Raw genomic sequence first — 17460 nt, forward strand, 5'->3', positions numbered from 1 at the left:
GTGGCTGCGGCCGCGCGGGGCGGGGGGGGGGGGCTCGGCTCGGCCCCACCCTCTCCCGGCGCTTCCGCTGCCCGTCGTCGGCACAGCACGCGCTCGGGGCCGCCGCCATGAAGCCGGTAGGACGGTCGGTGGGGGGGCGGCTGGCGGGCCGCGGGGCCGGGCGGGACGGAGGAGCGGTGCCCAGGCCTCCCGTGTGCTGCCGCGGGGCGCGCCTGGCTGGGCTGACAGGGTGGCGGCCTGGCGGCCCGGCCGGTGCGGCGCTGTGGGGGGCGGCCCCTGGGCCTCCGCCGCCGGCTTCTCGGGAGGAGGCTGCTTTCCTGTGCTGGCTCCGCCTGCCCTCGGGCCGAGCGGGTTTGTCCCGTGCGCTCGCGGGGCTGCAGGAAACGACAAAACTTCGAGCGTCGGGGGGCGGGTGGTAAAATGCGGCGTGCCTAGAGCGGGCAGCACCCCGCGCTTTAGCGGCGGGTCCCCGGCAGAGTACACCTTCGCCCCTTCCCTCTCGAAGGTGATTTTGCCACAGCTAAGGCATGGGAGGAGAAATGAATCACCTTCGTTCGCTGTAACGGGGAGCGTGGCGTCGGAGCTTTAATAGCGAGCGGGGTGGTCTGCAGCGGGACCTGCTGAGGAGCGCTCGGGCTGTGAGGTGGCGTCAGGAGAGGAACAGCGGAGTCCGAGCCGACTTCCAGGCACGGGCATGGCTGGCTGTAGCCGTTCTAGCTCACGGTGCTGTGTGCATGGCGTAGGGACGAGCGTCAGTGTTGCTTCTGTCTCTTCAGCGCTTTCCTAGTAGTCAAATCTAAAAAGAGAAGATAAAGGTGCACTGGCAGAAATTCCAGATTCCAGCCGCTTGTCCCCTTACCAAAGGGACACCCCCTACTACCACCAGAACTCAATACAATGGCCTGTTTTCCCTCCGCAGCCCTTGCATTCCCATGCCCCTCAGTAGGGAAGCTGGTCTGCATCCATTTCCATACTGAACATTCCTGGGAGTGTTTTGCGGTTTTGGCACAGGGTGCCTGTATTGATCTGCGCCTCTGGGCTTTCCCTGAGCCCTCTTTTCCCTGAACTTCGCCACCTGTAACACGTACACAGCTTACGCATCATGCTGTTCTGAGCCTTGCAGTGGGTAGCCTTGTCTCTTCGTGCATCTACCGGTCATGGAGAATTTGGGACAGGAGAGAGCCAAAGCTCAGCATGGGGAAGTGTGTTGCAGGAGGGCATTTGCCTGGGGCTGTGGGCTTGTACCAGACTCTCTTAACCTTATCCAGCTGGGGAAGAACGGCAGCGCAAAGAGAGGAGACAGAGTGCTTGGGAGCACACAGAGCAAAGAACAGTGCCCTAACAATCTGTTTACCATACTTGGAGTGTTCATGTGCCTGAAAGTGGTGGACATAGGGTTTATAAAAAAAATTGTCACTTTTTTCAAAAACTTAACACAGTTGGGTAAATTTGGAGCTAACTGATGATACCATTTGGAAGAAACATGTTCTTCAGCCCTGATAGAAATACGAGATATGAAACAGTGAAATAAATTTCACAAAGACTATGAACATGTCAGTTACTTGTATTTTCTGTTTGTTTCCTAGAGAAAAAACACAAAACGAGTTCCAAGCTTTCGTAAGTTACTGAGAACTAGTAAAATAAAACTTGACAACAAATTAAAGAATAAACAGTACAAGCAGCAGAGTGCTGCTAAGAAGTATCGAAAAGAACAAAAGAAGCTAAGGGAGGCTGTCAGAGATGCTATCTCTAGAAAACCTTTTCCATTGGAAGAATGCAAGAAAAAACAAGTTGGTAAGTGTTTGCTCAGAATTATTTTTGTCAGCGAAAAGGTGTGAGGGTTACTAAATATCCTGCTGCTCCATGTTGTAAAATTATGTATCAATGAAACAACATTTCATTTTCTGTGTAAAAATAATTGCTGTTCTTGTTTAAAGGAAAGAAAAGGAGAATTATGAAAAATATAAAACTTAGCCGTTCTGGCAACAAGATCTGACTGTTGGAGATGGTAGAAATGTGTTTGCTCTAATCATTATTGGATGTCACAATAAAGGGGCAGTTTTCTGGGATAACACAAAACACATGCATGAAGGTTGATGAGCTCAAGGTTGAAGTAGGGTGTAAAATGGTCTCACGGTGTAGGCAGGGTTAGGTTTTCAAGTGTGAATATACGTACAGGATCTTAATCTGTACACATCATCTTCTAAAATAGCTGAAAAACAGGAAGAAGAAGAGGAAGAAGATGCTCTTCCACTGGACATGATGGATGAAGATGACTTAAAATTAATGGAGGATTTGGCTCAAAAAGCATCCTTTTTAACCAGAGATCTTTCTTCAAAGTGAGTGTTGTTGTGATGTCTACTTTTCATACTAATTCAGCTTTGTGTGGTTAATATGTAACTAATATGTAATGTAATACATATATCAGGAGGTCACTTTCAGGCTGTTGTTTCTTTGCAGTTCCAGTTTAGTGTTTCCTTAGTCTGTCAGTACATTCAGTATTAACGTATTGATGTGTATCAGTACATTCACCTGCTCTGCCTGACCTTCAGGATACTGTTTCTGCACAGTGTTCCTTCCTGTGAGATGGGTAGCATTCCTCAAACTGAAAGAAATGCTTTAATCCGTGTACAGAGTCTTTTTTTCTATATAGAGTAGTCAGGATGTTCTCTGGACTTTGGGCCACTATACTTTCGTATTGCATTGCAAATTGCTGTGTGTGAAGGGCAAAAAAAAAAGGGGGGTTCTGGAAGCCATGCCTGTAAACATGTGCAACACCAAAACATTCATACAAAAAATTCGTTACCAGCTTTCTGGAGCAAGGTGTTAGGTAGAGTTCACAATGAAATACGTAGAAGGATAGTTGTTCTTTTACCTGTTTTACTGTTACTAGCTTTTAGCTCCTTTCATAGTGTTCCCTTAAACTGGAGAATTTGTCTTTTTAATCTGCTTTACTCTGATCAACTATAATTATTCTTAAGCAGTGGTCAAATATTATCTCACTTACAAATTACATGTTCATACTAGCACGGACTAAATGCTTACATTCTTACATACTTATGTGCAGAGTAGGAACATACCCTGCGAAAGGGTGGTACCCCACACTGTGTTATTTCTGTTAGCCTTGGAGAGTGGGGTGTGATACAGGCTTTCCCAGTGAGCAGAGCAGAAAAGTGATAGCAGTAGTGGTAAAAGTTGACATGGAGTAGGGATAAATAAAAATGTGCGCTGACCCGCTCATTATCACATCCTGGTTAAGTGTCGCCTGGGAAGTCAAGGCAGGGTAGGGGAGAGCGAGTCTGTGGGGCATCTTAAGGGAGACACTGGACTGTTTGTCCAGTGAGAGGGTCCTAGTCCTGCTTGCTTGCTGGAGGAGTCCTTCACGGCAGGACTGCTCAGGGTTAAGTTTTTAGTGAGCCTCAGCCGTGCCAAGGCACCTGCTCATGCAGGGGAGGAGCACAGTGGGGAGGGAGGCAGGCAAAACAGCACTCTGGCCTAGGTGAGAGAGAGGCTGTGGTGAGATCTTAATAGTTTCTATTTTGCATTTTTGTATTTCATTTACTGTTTTCCAAAATTTTTAATATTTTCGGGGTGAAATCATGTTTCCAAAGGATGTTTGCTTTTACAAGCTTCATCTGATGTGTTCACTGTTGCTTTACTTTGAAGGGTCCCTGAGTCCCTTACTGCTACATGAATGGGAGCAGCGCCATCTCAAAACCCATCAGCTACTACTAGGGTTTCCAGATGTCTAGTGTGACCCAGAATTTCCCTTGTTTTCACAGCAGCAGTATTTTCTTCCTGCTCAACAGATCAATCACAGACGTGTAGAATTCCTGTGCTCGTTGAGTACGATTTGAGTACATGGGAAAGTTTGATCTGCACAGGGACAGCAAGACTGTGGCTGGTGCACCGTCCTTACAATGCATGTGTAGGGTGACTGTGTCGTGTGTGCAGGGAATCTGGGTAGACTCTGGAATATAAAACTACTTCTCATACAAGTGATTTTTACTTTGTGAAGCCTAGCAGTCTCTGAGCCCAGAGCTTTCAGAGTCCTTCAGATGTCCATAGTTGAAACTGCCCCTTATAAGAACAAAAGCAGTGTTCCTATTATAAGACAGACCATGTGGCTTCAACAATGTGATTCTTTATCCCTGGCCTTAGTTTTTTAATAAGATGAACAGATAACACACTTCATAGTGTGCCTGTACTATAAGTGGTTACACCATTTAATTAATTGTTTTTGTAAATTCAAAATCAATGCAAGCATTTTGCATGCATGTGTGTGTTTACAGTCATATGCCAACAATTCAAAATTCATGAAGTTGGCTCACCTGCCAGATTAACTAAATCTCATTTTGTCTTTGCTCATTTCACATTGAGTTTCCTATAAAAAGGAGATGGGAAGCAATGTATTGTCCTGAATTCAAAGATCCTGTACAGATCCACATTAACATTGTTTGATTGAGTATGGTGACTGGTGCTGTAAATGGTGAACACACTCAAACATTCCACTTAATAAGATCGGCCATTATTTATTTTTCTGAGTGTGGACACTTAATCCAGCTAGTATACTGTCATACATGGTTCATGTCTGCTTAGATGGCTAATTCATTTAGTTTGCCTTGTATTTTTCAGTGAACCTGTTCACGTCAAAAAACGGAAACATGAAAGTGTGATTGACAAATATGAGAAGGTGCCAAGACGTATGCAGACTGAGCCAGAAAAAGAACTCATCCATCTGCTCCCCATCAAAGGCAAAGGTGGCATTATTCCCCAAACTATGGAAAAGCCAGGTGAGACACAGATTGCGGCATCCGTATAGTAGCCAAGATGTATATAATTTATTCTTTTAAAATTCCACAGTGTTTATTACATGCTTGACACTAGACACTCTTATTTTTGCAGTTCTCAATGTTGCAGAGGATGAAGAAGAGGATACAGAAGAAATGGAGGAAGCAGAGGGTAATAAAACCTCATGTTTACTTTATGCTGGTGGGGTTTTTTTGTTTCCAAATCACTGATGTATCCGAAGAGTACTTTGCTATTCCCTAAGGAAGTTTGTAATTTAAGTGTATTTTGTTTAGGGTGGTTTTGAATATGTTCATTACCATGTTGCCCCCAAAGCATAACAGTGATTCAGAGCTTGCTTTCTTACCTGTTAGCATCCCAGGACCTGAGGAATGGCTGGCTTCAGAATCTCTTTCTTTAAAATTATGTTGATTTTCACCTGGAACTGATGTTTGCATGGAGTTTCTTATATCAGTTGTGTCATCTTTGCTAGTGAGAAGGGAAATCTTGGTCTTACTTAAAGAGTATATGCTGTGGTTCCAGTTTGATTACTCTGAGATCATTTTGAAATGCAGTTCAGGACACACACTTCTGTGGGCTTTTGAGTGTCTGTCTTTGTCTTTGAAATTCTTTACTTAAAACATCAGAATACCAGGAAATTTGGGTTTCGATTTGCAGTTTGCTATCCAGTTAAGAGTCATATTCAAATAACATTTGAGTTGTAACTTTGCCACTTCTGGGTCATTATTCTCTAAATATAATCTGAAGTTGAGGAAGGACATACTTGTAGCAAAATAATACTCAGAAAATGCAACTAAAACAATTGTATTTCTAAAAGAAAAAGTGGTGAATAATTTGCTGCAAGTTGCAGAGCACTGCAGTTTCTTGGCACGGTTGGGGTCATATGTTGAGTTTATATGTTCCCACTGTACTTGGGGAATACCATTTGCAGCTTCAAAAACATTTGGTCCATTTCTTTTTGCAAGCGTAAGGTTTTGGAGTGGAGCAAAAATTAATCTCTGGGTTAATATAAGCTCTAGTAAGATCATTCTTTTACTGTGGAACTGCATGTGTTACTCTTGTGTGGTGTTATCGCGGTACCCATCTGAAATGCAGTATATGGAACTGTAGTTTGCAATGTGGTATTTGTTAAGCGGCTTCCCTAGTGACCTCCTTCCTAACTCTCACACCTTGTGCTAGACTTTAATGAAGAACCCCTGCCTGTTCTCACTCCTGAGGAAATGGCTGCCCAAAGGAGGCAAAAGCTGCAGGAAAGGAAGATGCACATAGCTGCCTTAGCATCGGCCATTCTCTCTGAGCCAGACAACAATGTAGGTAGCATTTACTTAACATGCATGTATGTGTGCCTGTGTTGTGCAGTAAGTCAATAAAGAAAGATCTGAAGTGACGAAAGAATAGCAAAAGCAGAAAAATACATGAGTAGAATAAGGAAAAAGGTCAGAGTTGTATCACTTCTCAGGGCATGGCAAACAGTGAAACTGCTGCCGTAGGTTGGTACAAAGGATTTGAATCAGGTGAAGATCCAGGTGACTGTGTTTGCTCTGTCCAATTTTAATTTGTTCCTGTCTGTGGTATTTCCTGTCCAAACTACCTTGTTTCTTAAGCGTGACCCTTATTTAAGCTCTGATTTCAGGGTTTATCTGACAGTTCTCAATGTTTCAGGATATGCTAGTAATTTGCAATAATTCTGTGCAAATTTGTAATAGCAGGGTAGTTTGAACATTCCCAAGATAAAAAATTTTGTTGGGATATCCAGCATTTCTTGGCTTTTTATGCAGTGCTAACTAGAGTCTGAGTAACTGCTGAGTTAATTTTTTTCTCTTTCTACTATTTAAAAATGAGGCATGTTTCATGTGGCAAACTTTTGCTGAAATGTACATTGTGCTTGTACATTGGTTTGTGGGTGATCTTCAGCTGAATTTGTCTGCCTCTTTTCTTAATCAGATTAAAAAGTTGAAGGAGCTGCGTGCCATGCTGATGGAACAGGATCCTAATGTGGCTGTGATTGTTCGGAAGCTGGTCATGGTTTCTTTGATGGAGATATTCAAAGATATTGCACCTTCTTACAAAATTCGGCCTCTGACTGAAGCAGAAAAGGCTACCAAGGTGAAATACCAAATTTCTTTATAGAGTATTGTGAGTAGTTCAGATTTTTTTAAGTTATGCCAAATACTAATACTGATTTGTTTAATATGAATTTATAGTTTTGAGCAAAGGGTGACAAATACACAAATACTTGTGGAAATTCTGAAGCCGTGACACTTTCAGGGGCAGAGGTCTATGTTTTGAACCTTTAATTCTTAACTGCTTCCTTCAATAAGTCAGTGACATGCTGGTAATGGAGGGGAAAAAATGGTATATGAAAGTAGCATACCAAACCTGTGTGACTTTCATCAGAAACCTCAGAATAAGACGGTGTTTTGTGTCACACTGAAGGGAACTAGAAAGAAAGCAAATTATGCAAAATTGTCACCTAACTGGCACAGATTTCTGTGTAATGTGTTCGATAATTTGCTGAACAAATGCAGAATAACTTGTTTCCTGGAGCTTGTTTTTAACCAATTCTTTAAAAGGTTTCTTGAATATAGGTAGTGCAGTTTAGAGTTATGGCTTTAAAATAACATCTAGTTACAAATTTCACTTCAGTACTTATAAATTAAATCAGCCTAGTTGGAAAAGGCCCTCTGAGCCTTGAACGTGTAGAGAAATATGTAGAAATATTTATTTTTAATACATTTCTAGGAATGTCTGTCTAGAAGAAAAAACTACTTAGATATCTGATAATTTGTTTTAAAACTTCGGGGTTTTCTCATCACTGGCTAATTTCAGGATTTAGCTCTCCAAATAAAATTTCATGTGCATTATGTTTACAGGTTAAAAAAGAAACTCAGAAACTGAGAGAATTTGAAGAAGGCCTTGTGAGCCAGTATAAATTTTACTTGGAAAATCTGGAACAAACAATTAAAGGTACAGTCAACACCTTCCATTTTTTGTAGTAAATGCAAAATTGTTTGCAGCATCACAGTTAACCTCCTCTGATTGAATGCTACCTGCTGTCTTTCATGCAAGTACTGTTTCATATACGATTGTAGGAGAATGTCTGCAATAACTAAAAATGTAAATATTTAGAAGCTTCCCTACATTCTGAACAGTAATCACTAAAAGTATTTTGTGCAGATTGGAAACAAAGGAAGTTGAAGAAAAGCAATGTCATCTCATTAAAAGCATATAAAGGTCTAGCAGAGATTGCAGTGAAGTGTCTGTGTGAGCTGCTTGTGGCCCTGCCCCACTTTAACTTCCACAACAACATTATTGTTCTCATTGTTCCGCTCATGAATGATGCATCAAAAATGGTAAGTGATTTTCTGATTAGGGAAAGAGTTTTTGTTTTGCATGAAAAATAATCTATTTCTGAGCTTTATTCCACAATATCCAGATCCTGTGGCCATATCTTTTCGCTATTTTACAGGGTGTGTCCACTTTCTAATTAGTAAATACCATCAGTATTATCAGTTAGATGTTGTCGTAGACTTGGCTTTACAGAAGAATTTGTTTGAATTCACTTTTCAGATTTCTGAACTGTGCTTTGAGGCAGTTAAGAAGCTCTTTAAACAAGACAAGTTGGGCTATGCTTCACTCGGTGTAGTTAAGGTCATTTCTGGCCTTATCAGGGGTAGAAATTACGATGTCAGACCAGAGGTAAGAGTCTTTCTGTTGTACTACACAATTTTCTTCTGTCAATGGTTTAAAAAAAATCTGAAAGTTAGTGCAGCTGCTGGCTGCAGACAAGCAGAATTTCCTCACTCTGTCAAAACACAGGCAGCTTAGGAGTGGGCTGAGCCAGAGGGTTAGAAAGAGAGATATGGGGCAGGGAAAGGAGACTGGGAGGAGGAGATCAGCTCTGAACAGAGACATGGGTTAAGTCAGGCAGGGAAACTTGAAGAGAGAGAGGCAAATGGAGGAATGGGTAGAAATGGACAGGGCTGGGGAAGGAACTGGGAGCAGAGATGAGAGATACAGATATGAAGGAACAGGAGGGGAGTAAACAGAATAATCTTTGACCAGCAAAGCCCACTAGCCTGAATGGAATTCAGGATTTCTTACCCTCTCTGTTCCTCTGTTGTGGATCACCTTTATTGTATTTATTTTATTTTACAATAGGTGTTAAAAGTATTTCTTCACTTAAGAATTAAAGAAGTAGAATTACAAAAAGATTCTGAAGACATTGCACCAAAGAAAAAGTTCATGACTTACAAAGAGAAAAGAAAAAATCTTTCAAGAATGCAGAGAAAGGTATGACGTGTGCTTTCTCATGCTCTACTTCAGTGACTTTATGTAGCAATTTGTTCTAGCAATGATTGCACTTCTCCTGTTGCCATTGTTAACTCTCAGCATCGGTGATTAGTGTTTGCGTTGTACTTGAATATTTATGAGGTTCTACAGGGAATTTAATTATCTTCCTAATTTTTTTCTCTTTCTGGTATTGATAATGCCTTTGATTGGTTGTTTCTGATAGGAAGGAATATATCCAAGTAGGTTACCCTGTGGCATCACAGGGTGACTTAAGCAACTCACCAAGCATGGAAGATTTGTTCTCTGGGTATCTTTGGAACCTGGATATCCAGGCTGGTTGGAAACATTTAATCTGTTGTCTTAAAATCAACTGTATGTTTTCAGTGGAAGAAAGCAGAAGAGAAACTGGAACGAGAACTCTTGGAAGCAGAAGCGTCAGAAAGTAAAGAAAAAAAACTGAAGCTGGTAAGTAATTTAGAGGTTATTTTCCTATTTTTGCGAAGTAGCAGCTCCTAACCCTTTCATAACCAAGTGTCTCCCCTCCATCCCAACCTGTCAGCATTCCACACCTCTGGATAATATTGGCAGCTTACAAACATTTTGCCTGTGCCAGAGGTCTAGGTTTTGGTAAACCAAGCCCTCTCAGTTTATCCAGGAAAGCCAACTTAACCATTCCTATTTCCTTCTGTTTTCTTCACAAAAAGGTATCTGAATCCATTGACATATGTCCTCCCGGTGCCCTGTTCCTGTTACATGTGGCACTATGTAATGGTTGTTACCAGCCTCTCAGAGTGGCCTTTAGGCAAAGGAGGAGTGTGGCTAGCATGGACCGAGGGAAAAAGAGGCTGTTTCACTAGGAGAGGGTGAGGGGACAGAGTAGGGAGCAGGAGAGCAGAAATTGAGCTTTTCAGCATAAGAAGAGCCGAGATGGCAGTGCCAGGGCTGGTTTGGAAGGCCTGAGTGCAGGCTTGGACAGAGAAGAGCATTTTCAATTGAGTTTAAGTGAAGTAGAAATGTCTGTTTTCCATGCTTAAGTATTTTATTTTGTTTTGTTTTCTTCAGCACACAGAGACCTTGAATATTGTATTTGTAACTTACTTTAGAATCTTGAAGAAAGCTCAGAAGTCTCCACTTCTGCCAGCTGTGCTAGAAGGTCTTGCAAAGTAAGAATTGATTCCACCTTCTTTTGTGTGTGTTAGAAAAGACATAAAGCACTAAAGGGATTTTTGACTTTGAAAGGGATTTCTAAGCAGTGAGAGAAGACTGTCGCCAACACATTTGTTGAAATTCTTTTATTTCTCTTTTTATTTCTCTGCTGAAGTTTTAACCTACTTCTAAAAACATTTCAATGTGATGTGAAATTTCCCATGATAGAATTGATGTGATGCAAACACAGCAGGGTGTGATGTATGCCATTATTTTGTCTGATTACTTCCTGAAGAACACGAGCATGTCTCTAGTGCTATAGGGAAGCCGTGATTAGCAGCTGGGGGCTGAATCATCCATCTATGTGAAGATAATACATGTTCAGCACTTGATTTAGCTCTGCTTTTGAGGTGCGGATTTTGGCAATTCAAAATACTTTGAACTGCAGTTGCAGATAATGTCTGTAGCTTAAAAATAAAAATCTCTTTGATTCAAGGTTTGCTCATCTGATAAATGTGGAATTTTTTGATGACCTGTTGATTGTCCTTCATTCTCTTATTGCATCTGGGGTAAGTTGAGCTTACTTTTATTACAGTTTTCTTAAAATTATATTCTTTTGGGTACTTAATCATTTTTGTATTCTTAGGGTTTAAGCTATCGTGAGAGTCTTCATTGCATTCTCAGTGCTTTTCATATACTCTCTGGTCAAGGTAAGAGAACTTTAAAAACAAACTTTTGTTTAATATTGTCTGATAAATTAATGGAGTAAATATATTTATTTGGGATTGTGTTAATAGGTGATGTTCTTAACATTGATCCAATGAAATTCTACACACATCTTTACAAGACACTGTTCAGCCTACATGCAGGTAACTCCAGATTCTTATTTTCACTGTTTACCTAGATAATGTTTATTCTGCTTGTTTGGTATCATAGCGTTAATACAGTGTTAATAAACTACAGTTGTTTTACGATATCTGAGTTCTGAAAAGATTACTGTCTGTTTTAATCTACTTTTTTCTCAAGTTGCACATTGCACTACTGCAGTACAAATACTGGAAGTATTATTGCAATACATGGTACAAGGTTCTAATCATGTTATTTCTTTAGGGAATGCTGAGTATGTGATCTTGGATAAGTATTTATCCTGTCCTCAGTTTAAGTTTTTTGACTCCCTTATAATTGTTTCTTTCAGTGGCAATTTAAAAATTCTCTATTTTCTCTAATTCTTTCTCTAATAGAGAAAAATCTCTAATTTTTCTAACATAATTTAAACAATAATTTCAATTTAAATTCTGTTTTCTAAACTCTTCTGGTTTATATTTCTGATTTTTATAATTCTGATGTTCTAATTTTCTAAATCTAGATTTTCTAATAATTCTGAGAAGCTGAATAGTTTATGAAAAAAAGATACTTAAAAAGTTTGAAATTAACATAATTTTAATTAACTTCATAAATTTGTATTCACTAAGGAGGAAAGATTGAGAAAAAACGTTCTACAATTCCGGATGGGTAAAAGACTAAATCTTTGCACCGTTTAACAGTTTATAAAAAGTGATATAATGAATGTACTTAGGATTAAAACACTGACTGCTTCTAATGTTTAGACATTTTTGATGGAACAAACATTTACTTAGAAAGGAGCGTAGAAACACTGATACATTTTTTCTGTTCAAAGCTGGACTATTTTTACCAAAAAAAGATGGATGTTTATGTCTGTATCACATTAGTGCTGTGTTTGAACCTCTTAGCTTTCATGCTATTTCTCAGGTTCCAGTGTACAGTCAATAGCAGAGTATTGAGCCGTATGTTCTTTGAAATGGTTATTTACTCTTTGTATGAAATTCTGCTTTTGAGGTGGTACCAATGATGATATAGGGATTGTGCTCCAGTGCCTGGATGTCATGTTTGCCAAGCGGAGAAAGCAAGTTTCCCAGCAACGAGCTCTTGCTTTCCTAAAGCGACTTTCCACGCTTGCTCTTCATGTACTTCCGAACTCCAGCGTTGGGATCTTGGCAACAAGCAGGGTATTAATGCAAGTAAGTTTTACTTCTTGGAATTTTTAGCTCACTGGTTAAAGCTTACTGAATTTTTTGGTAAACTGATTTTATGCAAAATATTTTGAAGCATCTTAAGCAAGAATGATGAAAACAGTATCCTTAAATGCTGCTGAGAATGAATAACATGGAATGAATCCTGAACTTAACCATGTTATAACTGGACGTGTAATATAAGCAACTCAGTCCTTTTTTTGTGTGTTGCAGACGTTCCCAAGGATGGACCTCTTACTAGACAATGAATCTCAAGGCAGCGGAGTTTACCTTCCAGAACTAGATGAACCAGAGCATTGCAATGCTCAGAACACGGCTCTGTGGGAGCTGCATTTACTGCAGGTTAGCGAGTAGCTGAGTGATTTGAGAAGTAAAAGTCAGCAGTAAATAGCTGCTAAATGTTTATAGGCTTTACACAAATAGAGAACAGAGGTCTTCAGTCTCATCAATCAAATCTGGCCCACATGAGCCTATTCCATACAAAGAGGAACAGCAGCACAGTGGTATAGGGAAGGAATGAGCTCAAAAGGGGATGTTACACATCCTGTATGTTAGTACCACACTGGATCTTACTGCAAGTTGCCTAATAAGACTCCTTTGGAGGCTTTTTCAATCTGTTAAGTTCCCTTGTAGTCCAGCCCTTCTCCAGGGAGCAACTGACACCTTGGTCTGTCATTCCAGCCAGGGTTTAGAGTTTGGGGCTTGAGAAGGGCTTCCTCTGCCCTTTCTCCTGCCTTCTGGGAGTAGGAGTTAGATTAACTGTGGAGAGTTATGCTCACAGTATGACATACTAGTGAATAAATGTATGGCTAATGTTCTCATTCACTTAGCCCCAGAAACTGACTGATTTGGGGTGCTCTATGATTTACTTTCTCTATCTAAAACAAAAGCAGAACCTTCCATCTTACTGAAATGGAAATAAATGTGAGAATCCATAGATAAATACATGTTCCTTTATCCCTCAGTCAGCTGCCTTCTTTCTTCCTTTCTTTCAGAGACACTATCATCCAACAGTGCAGAAATTTGCAGCTCACCTTATTGTTGGAGCACCAACTGAAGGCTCAGGAGCTCTTTCACTTGATTTGAGCCAAAGGTGAGTTATCACACAGTTCTGTTTTTAAAAGTAGTGCTCCTACTTTATTAAAGGAATCCCTAAAAATAATTACCCATTAAATTAAGATTCTGTTCTTCAAACTCACTTTCTTTGTTCTTCTGCCAGTACAGAATGTTGGCTGCCTTTTTCTTTTTTTTTTTTTTTTGAGGCTTGTTGCCAGGCTGTGACAAGGGTAAAAATCTCAAAGTGCAGTGTGCTTTCTTCCCATGGGAGCAAAATATCTGCATCAGCAGCCCTGATGTGAATATGGATCAGGATCACTGAACCGTGGCTGTCCAGTGTAAACTGGAAACCAAGTTGCAGCATAAGGTCCATAGTATGTTAAAATGTAAGAACAGCCATCCTGGTTCAGGCTAAGGATCTCGTTCAGCATCCTGTCTTCAGCAGCGGCTGGAAGCAGGTGCCTCAGGAAGAGTGAAAACAGGCAAGCATGCAAGACACATGCTCTGAGCAGCGTCCTAGCCTCCGACTGGTTTCAGCCTGGTGGATTTCCTGACCCTGATACCATTTTCTGTTTAGTACCTGTTCATGGAATTCTTTTTGAAACTGTTCAGTGTCCCTTGAACCAAAGCACACAGTTTGCAAATACAGCATTGTTTGGTAAGGGTTCCGTGAGTCCACAGCTCATTACGTTAAGACCTACCTTCTTTTGTTTTGAACCTGGTGCCAGCATGCATCATTTAACAGTCCCTGGTTCTTGCCATGGGAGGCGAAATGAACAGTCTGCTCTAATACACTCTTTCTGTGCCTCTCTTGACTTGGTAGACCTCTATCATACTGTCCCTCCGTCTACCATCTCTTCTGGCTGAAGGGATCTGGCCAAGACAGGAGCTGTTCCATACTTTTCATCATTTTTGTTGCGTGTTCCTGAACTACTACGAATTCAAGTATTTCAAGATGAGGAAATTGGAGACTCAGATGCAATATTTGAGATGTGGGTGATCTGTGGATTTATACACTGATGTAACTATTTTCTATTCTATTCTGTTCTGTTTCTTTCCAACTCCAACAGCATTAAGGTCTCAATCCCATGAAAGTATCTGTCATAGCAACAATTTTTTTTCCTTAAGTGATAGTGGTCAGCTCAGAGCCTATTGTTTTTATGTGATGCTGAGATTGTTTTTTCCCCCACTAAATTTCATTTGCCATTTTACTGACCATCTCATACAGTCTATCTGCAGTTCTTCACAGGCAGCTCATTCTTACTACCGCAAATAACGTGGTACTCTCCAGCTCATCTTTGAGTGTGTTGAAAAGCACAGGTCCTGGCGCAGACCTGGAAATCCATAGTTTCTTCCTGCCATTGCAAAAACGGATCATAGACTCCTGTCCTTCGTTTCCTGTCCTTTAACCAGTTCTTTTCCCATGTGATGGTCATGGTTCTCCCATGGCCGCTTAGTTTTTATAAAACCCTTCGGTAAGGAACAGTTGGAAATGCAGGCAGATTGTATCAGCTAGGTAATCTTTATCCACATACTTTTTTAACTTTTTCAAGTATGTCCAGGGCAAGCAGTGGCTGCTTGGAGCGCTGGCAAACCGACAGAACAGTTTTCTTGTCTCCCATTTCTTCTTCTGTCCCCCAACTGAGTACTTAGACACATTTTACTTGCTTTTACTTGCATTGTTCCCCAGCTGGATTCTGATCTTTTCCAGGTGATGCTCATTACTCTCAGGAGTTCTCTTAAAGCATGGTGGAGGGTGTGAATGGCATGTGTGTGGAGAAGCTGCTCTTGGTTTGGTGATACATTATTTAGAAATTTATCTAATGCCATTTTTCTTTCACTGTGGTTTTTGCTATAGGCCTGCTACAGAACTTTTTGAGGCATACAGTATGAGAGGAATGACCTTTAATCCTCCTGTTGCGTCAGTAACAGCCAGAAGGAAGGTACCATCTCATCTCTCTGTGTCCTTTTTTAACCACATGATATACCAATACAACCTGTATCTGCTGGCTCACTATGCAGTGCCCAGGCATTAGCACACTTGGTTTGGCTTTCTGGTTTCTGTACTTTCTGTGTCAAGTATTTTTTTAACTGGCATAAGATAGCACTGACTATAAAGAAGGAAGAAAAGCTGTATGCATAGTTCCAGGTCCTATAGCACCAGTTAAGATAGCAAGATGAATGTGGTAACTATTGTTTTACTTATCTTTTGCATTTTGCAGTGGTTCAGTGCAAATTTCTTGTCCCTCTTCTGTAATGATGAACTTATGTTTGTTCAAAAAGCAGTAGTAAAAAGCCAGTTCTCTTTCCCCAGTGTGGGTACTTGGCAGGACAGCTGGATTTCCAGAGCCTTTGATTCAGTATGTGGAAGGATACTGATCCCCATTAATGTCAGTTTATAGCTTTAAAGTGTAAATTTGAAGGGAACAAAGAGCTAATGCATAAAGAGGAGAAATGGGTGAATACTTTTTAGATGCTCAGCACTGGATGTGTTCCAGATGCCAACCTCCATTAAATGTCCAGGGAGTGGTGGGTCCTTTAAAAAGTGATAATTAATTTTCTTCCTAATGAAAACAGTATAACCTATTAACCTTGTTAGTGCCTCCAATCTGTAACTCAGTAATGTCAATTAAAGCCTTGAGAGCACAATTTTTTTTCCATTTTAGAGTAGCAACTTCTAAAAATGTGTTTGTACTTACTTATTCTGTCCTTTTACAATGACTTCTTGACACGTCTGTCCTGCTAGGGCGCTTAGCAGCTCTGACAAAACACGGCTGGGAACAGCAGATAAGAGCGGTATTGTGTAGCGCTTGAATAAGGAACTGCACAAGCTCTTTAAGGTAGCAGAAACAATGAAGGAGGAAGATAACAGAGAGAATAAACTGTCCATAGGTGGTTATAATGGACATAACTGGGAAAACTTCCTTGGGGTCTTGCCTACTCTCTGTTTGGCTCATTTTAACAAATTTTGGCAGTATCTAAGTTTTACCCTATATGTCCTGCATGTTTTTCTCTGTGTGCCATGCTGCCATTGTCTGTCAGCACTTCCGCGCCCCCCCCCCCCCCCCCCCCCGTTGACAGAAGCTCTGAATTGGAGTTTTCTTCAGTGCTCTTTAGTGTGCACCACTGAAGAGGGGGTCTCATTCCTCCCTGAGCGCACAAAGTACTCGACTATGTGAGTGTTAAGACTTTAACAGGGAGGTATAAATCATGTGCATGACCTTCCTCATCTGAGCAGCAGGGAAGAGTGGAGGGCGCCAGGTCTGGCTGCAGCCAGAAGGGATCCCCTGAGCCAGGGTATTCTTCTAAAGCCCAGTTTACAGCAAAACAAAAAATCCTCACGAAAAACGTGAGCTTATGAAGGACACATTGCTTTGTTGCTCGCCGAGTGAAACTTAGGGGCAGGCCAGATATACATGAGCTAGTTCCATAGGTCTGGTCTAGATGACCGGGGGCATGGGAGAGAAACAGGACTGCTAATTTAAGCTATGTATGGAAAACACATACTGGCCTTGTATAGTAATGCAACTAATATCTTGTAATTTTCAGGATACATTCTCACAGATGGATTCATTTATAGATGAAGAGCTAAACAAACAGCTTCAACAACACATCAGTGAGACTGTTGTTCACAAACCCTTGGATTTTGCTAAACACTTGAAGGAATCATCCCTGTCATAAATGTGTCTATCAATCATGTTCAGTTGGCTTCTTAATTGTGGAGAAAGATTGGCTGAAAGAAATTTCCACTCATCATTAAAGGAATTCAAGTAGGCTTTTGTTTGAATATAGAAACACACAAAAAATGTAACAGCATTTTTTCACACAGAGTTACAAGGCCTCTCCACTGACCACCGAGCCCATGTTCTCGGGGCTTGGGAACCACAATGAACAGTCACATCAGTAATTTAGACAGACACAAAACCAGGTCATTTTAAAATTGTTTATTATAGTATTTTTTGTTTATGTATTTTCTGATTTTTATAACAGAATATAGACATGTGTTTCTGAGAAATCACTGGGTTGTGTTGATAAATTAATAAATATTTTGGAAATTTTAATGTAATATTGACCTTGATGTTTAAGATACCTGGAGATGTGGAAT

General features: G+C 40.7%; 1 protein-coding gene across 2 annotated transcripts; it reads left to right on the plus strand.

Moving 5' to 3' along the window:
• Positions 1–39: 39 nt before the first annotated feature.
• NOC3L (NOC3 like DNA replication regulator) lies at positions 40–17427 on the plus strand. Of its 2 annotated transcripts, XM_075154694.1 has the most exons (21): positions 40–116; positions 1587–1794; positions 2213–2339; positions 4636–4793; positions 4906–4962; positions 5989–6119; positions 6754–6915; positions 7683–7776; positions 7987–8162; positions 8380–8508; positions 8971–9102; positions 9487–9567; positions 10165–10265; positions 10745–10817; positions 10895–10958; positions 11046–11117; positions 12106–12287; positions 12513–12641; positions 13295–13392; positions 15214–15298; positions 16905–17427. In XM_075154694.1, exons 1-21 carry the CDS (start codon positions 108–110, stop codon positions 17034–17036), a joined length of 2400 nt encoding a protein of 799 aa, XP_075010795.1. In that variant the 5' UTR covers positions 40–107; the 3' UTR covers positions 17037–17427. The 2 variants fall into 2 exon arrangements, with proteins under 2 accessions (XP_075010795.1, XP_075010796.1); XM_075154695.1 differs by lacking the exons at positions 15214–15298; positions 16905–17427 and adding an exon at positions 13562–13696.
• The last annotated feature ends 33 nt before the right edge of the window (positions 17428–17460 follow it).

The sequence above is a fragment of the Calonectris borealis genome, chromosome 7 (genome assembly GCF_964195595.1).
Source record: "Calonectris borealis chromosome 7, bCalBor7.hap1.2, whole genome shotgun sequence".
Lineage (NCBI taxonomy): Eukaryota > Metazoa > Chordata > Aves > Procellariiformes > Procellariidae > Calonectris > Calonectris borealis.